Raw genomic sequence first — 6,344 nt, 5'->3', positions numbered from 1 at the left:
GGTTTTTTTTTTTTTTTTTTTTTTTTTTTTTTGATAAGGTTTTGCTCTGTCTTCCAGTCAGGAATGCGGTGGTGTGATCACAATCAGAGCTCACTGCAGCCTCGACCTTCCAGGCTCAAGCAATCCTCCCACGTCAGCCACCTGAGTAGCTGGGACTACAGGCGTGTGCCATCATGCCCAGCTAATCTTTTTATTTTTTGTAGAGACAGGGTCTTACTATGTTGCCCAGGCTGGTCTCTAACTTCTTTTTTGTTTATTTTAGAGACTGGGTCCCTAAAATAACCCAGGAGTGCAGTGGTGCAACTGAACTCCTTGGTTCAAGCCATCCTCCTGCCTCAGCCTCCCAAGTAGCAAGGACTGCAGGTGCACACTGCCACACCTGGCTAATTAAAAAAAAAAAAATTTTGTAGAGATAGGGTTTTGCTATCTTGCCCAGGCTGGTATTAAACTTCTGGCCTCAAGCAATCCTCCTGCTTCAGCTTCCCAAAGTTCTGGGATTACAGGTGTGAGCCCAGCCTATATAAACATTTTAATGGGTGCATAATATTCTATTGAATAGATTTATCACAGTTTACTTAACTATTTTCCTATTGGTGAATATTTAGATAGTCTCCAGTTTTTCTTTTTCTTTCTTTTTCTTTTTTTTTTTGAGACGGAGTCTCGCTCTGTCGCCCAGGCTGGAGGGCAGTGGTGTGATCTTGGTCACTGCAACCTCTGCCTCCCAGGTTCAAGCAATTATCCTGCCTCAGCCTCCCGAGTAGCTGGGACTACAGGCATGTGCCACCATGCCCGGCTAATTTTTGCATTTTTAGTAGAGACAGGGTTTCACCATATTGGTCAGGCTGGTCTTGAACTCCTGACCTTGTGATCCACCCACCTCAGCCTTCCAAAGTGCTGGGATTACAGGCATGAGCCACTGCGCCTGGCCAGATAGTCTCCAGTTTTTCAATATTCTAAATAACCTGACAATGAATATCTCTGTGGATAGAGTTTTGCTTTTCTTTCTCTGCGATTGTTTCCTTAGGATAGATTCCTAGAAGACTGATTACTAGATGTAAACATTTAAAAACCATGAAACACTTTGACTCTCATCCAAAAGGAAAGCAGTAATTATGGTAAAATTTGGAAACAACCCAAATGTCCATCAAGAAGCCACTGTTGCCAGACGGTGGCTCATGCCTATAATCCCAGCATTTTGGGAGGCTGAAGCAGGAGGACTGCTTGAGGCCTGGAGTTCAAGAGCAGCCTGGGCAACATAGTAAGATCCTGTCTTAACAAAACAATTTCTAGGCCAGGCGGGGCGGCTCATGCCTGTAATCCCAGCACTTTGGGAGGCTGAGGTGGGAGGATCACTTGAGGTCAGGAGTTCAAGACTAGCCTGGCCAACATTATGAAACCCCATCTCTACTAAAAATATGAAAAATTAGCTGGGCATGGTGGGAGGCGCCTGTAATCCCAGCTACTTGGGAGGCCGAGGCAGGAGAATCACTTGAACCTGAGAGGTGGAGGTTGCAGTGAGCCGAGATGGCACCACTGCACTCCAGCCTGGGCAACAAGCGTGAAACTCTGTCTCAAACAAACAAACAAACAAAAAATTAGCTGGGTGGGGTGTGGTGGTAAGTGCTTGTAGTCCCAGCTACTTAGGAGGCTGAGGCGGGAGGATCGCTTGAGCCCAGTTTGAGCCTGCAGTGAGCTATGATTGTGCCACTGCACTCCACGCTGGGAGATACAGCAAAACCCTGTCTCTAAAAAAGAAAGAAAAAACAACGGGATAAGTACTATAAATACATCTATAAGGATGTTCACTGTAACATCGTTCGTGAAGGCAAAAAAAAAAAAAAAACTGAAACTTAAATGTCCGTCAAGAGGACATTGAACGTATAAATCATGCCACATTTCTACAGTGGAATACAACTCAGTAGTTAAAGAGCATGAGACCGGCCGGGCGCGGTGGCTCACACCTGTAATCCCAGCACTTTGAGAGGCCAAGGTGGGCAGATCACCTGAGGTCAGGAGTTCGAGACCAGCCTGGCTAACATGGTGAAACCCCATCTCTACTAAAAATGCAAAAATTAGCCAGGCATGGTGGTGCTCACCTGTAGTCCCAGCTACTTGGGAGGCTGAGGTGGAAGTACCGTTTGAACCCAGGAAGTGGAGGTTGCAGTGAGCCGAGATCATGCCACTGCACTCCTAGCCTAGGCAACAGAGTGAGACTGTCTCAAAAAAAAAAAAAAAAAAAAAAAGGCATGAGACCAATCTTTGTGTAGCAACATACAAGGATTACACAACACACTGCTCAGTAAAAAAGAATGCGCGGTGGCTCGTGTTTGTAATCCTAGCACTTTGGGAGGCCGAGGCAGGCGGATCACCTCAGGTCAGGGGTTCGAGACCAGCCTGGCCAATGTGGCAAAACTCCATCTCTACTAAAAATACAAAAATTACCCAGGTGTAGTGGTGCATGCTTGTAATCCCAGCCACTCGGGAGGTTGAGGCAGAATACTTGAACCCAGGAGGCAGAGGTTGCAGTGAGCCAAGAGGGTGCCACTGCACTCCAGCCTGGGCGACAGAGCAAAATTCCATCTCAAAAAAAAAAAAGGAATGGAGATGATTGATGCTTATCTGAAACTCAATGCTAAGGCGGATGTGCCTCCACCCACCAGCATAGGGAAGTCCTTCAGATATAGGTGAGGCTGGGCTCACCCCTGGCGCCTCTGATTTAGCCTGCTGGAGAAGCTCCTGCAGGCAACTGATTCTCTTGCACTCCCCTGGGAAGTACTGCTTTAGACAACCTGGCTAAGAATCCTCAAAATGCCCAAAAGCAGACAAATAGGAAAAAGGCATCTAAAAAGTCACAGACAACTCAAAAGAGACCGCCCCTGTCTCTCACGCACGGATTACTGTAAAGTGAGTAATCCAATATGCTTTCAGGCAAATTGGTTTTGAGGAACTAGGACAGCTCCCCCTGCCCAGGAGGCCCTGACCTCAGACCCCTTCCTCTGTCCTTCCTAAATATGAATCACACTCTGCTTCTCTTTTCTGAGACTCTGTTTTGCCATCTGCAAAATGGGAATAACAACACTACCCATGTCTTAGGGTGGTTGAGAGGACTGAGTCAGATAGTAAGGGCAAGCACTTAGCCCGTGCTTGGCACATAGTAGGTGCTCAGTAAACAGCTGCCATCTCCTTAACATCATCTTCATCACTAGCATAGGTGCCACCAAGGAGGCTTGAGTTGGAGTCAAGTCTTCTAGTAGGGATGGGGGCCTGGAGGGGTCAGGAGTGCAAGTACCCAGGGTTAGAAACTGGCAGGAAACACTAGGGCTGGGTCCCTGTGGGTAGCCGTGAGGCCGGCTCAGCGGATCCTTCTGCCCACGGGAGGCCATGGCCACAAGGAATGGACGGCCAGGCCCAGCCTCGCCCAGGCGGCCGTCATACCTTTTCGCTACACTTTCTGATGGTGGCTGTGAGCTCACTGACTACCATATCCACACACTTGATACTGGGCTCTTTGAGCTTCTGCACCTGCTTTTTCACTGTAGCTTCAAAAGCGAGGTCAGGTGTGAAGAGGCCCGTCCTGCACCCGGGGAGGAGGTGGGGACAGGAGGAGGAGCAGCCGTGGGTGGGGAGGAGAAGTGGGTGAAAGCCAAGCAGGGACAGGAATCCAGGGGTGGAGAGGATGGCACGGGCACAGGGGAAGAGAGAGACATCGACACAGATAAAGAGAGAGAGAGAACAGAAGACAATGTGAGCATGGGACCAGCCCTCCCTTGCCACCCAGGGTTGGCACCTCCCAGGTGCTGCCAAGCATCCCCTGGGTTCCATGGGTATGGCCAGAGGTACGAGGGACCGAGCCCCTGCTCCGTACAAGACCCCTATTGAGTTCAGATCCTCTTCTCAGGGATGCCCCCCTGCTCCTCGGCCTCACTGAGGCTGCCTGCTCTCTCCCAGTGCCGTCTTTGTCCACAGGCTTGGGTTCTCCTAAGGAGCTGACCCAGGCCAGGACAAGGCCAGGACCTCATCCACCCATCCTGTTCAATTCTACTTTTCCCAGTGTCCCGGAATTTGCTGCATCCTGACTCCAAACCTCAGTACCATTCCCTATCTCTAGGGTTGCCGCATCCAGCTGCCCAGGCCATGCACTGCACAACTCCAGGGGGGTCCATTCCCATAAACCATGGTGCAGAGGCTGCCTCCTGGGGTTGCAGTATAGCAGCCTGACCTCCACTCTCCAGCTCCCTGCTCTAGTCCTGCCCCTCCCTTTCTCTTCAAGGGGCATTCCTTGCCTCTCCTCCACAGGGGTTTGGTGGAACCAAAAGACAGAAAGAGAAGAGGAAAGACAGAAAGAGTACAGGTGGTGATAGAGAGGGGCCGGGACAGCAGTGGGGAGAGGAAAGGAAGGGAGGCTGGAATCGAGGAGCACTGGACTTGGAGTCCAGAGCCGTGGCTTCAAGTAACATCTCTGCCACCTCCTGACTACTGTGACTTGGGCAAGCCACTTCATCTCCTGGAGCTTCAGTGTTCGTGCTGTGAAATGGGCACATCCTCCCTGTCCTGCCTCCCTGCGTGCTTCTGTGAGGCTTGGATGGTGGGGCAGATGGAAGAAGGGCTCTATCCCTGGAAAGCCAGATGTGGATGGAAGGGAGGGAGAGGCCCTGCGTGAGCGTCCTGTGTGAGGGTCCTGTGTGAGGGTCCTGAGTGAGGGTGAGATGAGTACGGGGAGGATGAAGGACAGCGGGGAGACCGGGCACCTGCTAGTCCTGGGTCCTCTGCACCCCCTCTGGCCACCCAGGCCCACCGAGCAGTGCCCGAGAAGGCCCTGCACTTCACCTGTCTCCAAGGCTAAGGTTTCCCCAGACCCCTCCCTGGAGCTCCCAAAGATGACCTCTCTGAGGACAGGGAGGGGGCTCAGGGTCCCCTCAAGCCCTATTCTCTGAGCTGGGGGAGCTCTTGGTGGGCTCTTGGGGTAAACAGCCAGCCATCATCCCTGTCTCACCCATGTCCAGTCCCTGGGTCCCCAGGCCTGGGGGCCAGGGGTGGGTGAGGCCCCCTCAGAGGCACCTTGTCTCCTATTCAGTGGTGGCCTGCCTCCCCACCCCGCTGAGGTCTGTACATGCTACCGAGGAGGCAGGGGGGGACGTGGGGAAGGAGCGCCTGGCAGCAGTGCAGGGCGGGGCAGAGGCGGTGGGGGCTGGCCCGGGCCTCCGGGTTACCTTCTTGGTGCACTGTCTAACGGTGCTGATTAGCTCCGAGATAACCATGTCCACACACTTGAGACACGGTTCTCGGATCTTCTTCACCTGCTTTTTCACAATGGTCTCAAAGGCCATGTCTGGGGTAAACAGCCCCGTTCTGAACGCCCGGAGCGGGAGAAGGGCACAGTGTCACAGGCCAGTGCTGGCCAGGAGGGCCAGGCCAAGGCGCCTCCCCTCCCCAAACCCATGAACTCTGCCCAAGGGGCCCTTCCACTACCCCTCTCTGGGCCTCAGTGTCCCCAGCTGTAAAATGGGAGGGAGGGGTTCTAATGAAGGGTTTTTTGTTTTTGTTTTCTTTTTTTGAGACGGAGTCTTGCTCTGTCGCCCAGGCTGGAGTGCAGTGGCGCAATCTTGGCTCACTGCAAGCTCCGCCTCCTGGGTTCACACCATTCTCCTGCCTCAGCCTCCCGAGTAGCTGGGACTACAGGCGCATGCCACCACGCCCGGCTAATTTTTTTGTATTTTTAGTGGAGACGGGGTTTCACCATGTTAGCCAGGATGGTCTCGATCTCCTGACCTCATGATCCGCCTGCCTCGGCCTCCCAAAGTGCTGGGATTACAGGCGTGAGCCACCGCGCCCGGCCCTAATGAGGCTCTTTGGGGCAAGACAAGGTGGTTGAGAGGATTGAGTATCTGATATGTAAGTCCTGCTTCCTCGTAAGGGTCTGTGCATATAGGAGGTTCTATGGCCAGAAATGGCTTGAAAATTGCCAAACTTGGTTCTCCATAAGAGCCTTTCCAGGAATAGAGTGTTTTGTTTTAAGACTAGGAAAGAGATCTTTTTTCTGTGAATTGGCCAGTGCAGTTATCAGGAAGTAAATTCCATGCCAAATCTTGGAAATGAACCTGCATGAGAGCAGGGGACACTGGGTCTTGTTCACTGCCTAGCATAGGGTAGGTGCTTTAAATTTTCCTGCCCAATGGATTTGTTGGATGAACACAGCATAGATCTGGGTCCCTGAAGGGGATCTAAGCTTTTAAGGAACAGATTCCACCTCCCAATCCTGTTTCCTACTCCACAGGTTGCCTAGAAGGAGGGCGGTGGGGTGGAATGGGACTGACTCTGGGCTAATGTGAATACAGGAGGGTCTA

The 6,344-nt window shown here is 52.0% G+C and overlaps 1 protein-coding gene across 13 annotated transcripts in view; it reads right to left on the bottom strand.

Moving 5' to 3' along the window:
• Positions 1-6,344, bottom strand: part of DNM1 (dynamin 1) — a 51,406-nt gene that overhangs the window by 25,306 nt on the left and 19,756 nt on the right. For 10 of the 13 annotated variants that reach the window (XR_004249963.2, XR_004249962.2, XR_009215235.1 and 7 more), the window contains exon 10: positions 5,211-5,349. Coding sequence is in view for 10 of the 13 variants with exons in the window: in XM_032165277.2 (XP_032021168.1) it covers positions 5,211-5,349 (139 nt within the window). In the remaining 3 variants the exon portion in view is untranslated. Of the gene's footprint in view, positions 1-3,435; positions 3,575-5,210; positions 5,350-6,344 lie in introns of all 13 variants that reach the window. The other 3 variants (XM_032165271.2, XM_032165274.2, XM_058445406.1) reach the window with 1 other exon arrangement.

Source organism: Hylobates moloch, unplaced genomic scaffold (genome assembly GCF_009828535.3).
Source record: "Hylobates moloch isolate HMO894 unplaced genomic scaffold, HMol_V3 SCAFFOLD_10, whole genome shotgun sequence".
NCBI lineage: Eukaryota > Metazoa > Chordata > Mammalia > Primates > Hylobatidae > Hylobates > Hylobates moloch.
The sequence above is the reverse complement of the archived record's forward strand: the minus strand, read 5'-3'. Positions and strand labels throughout refer to the sequence as shown.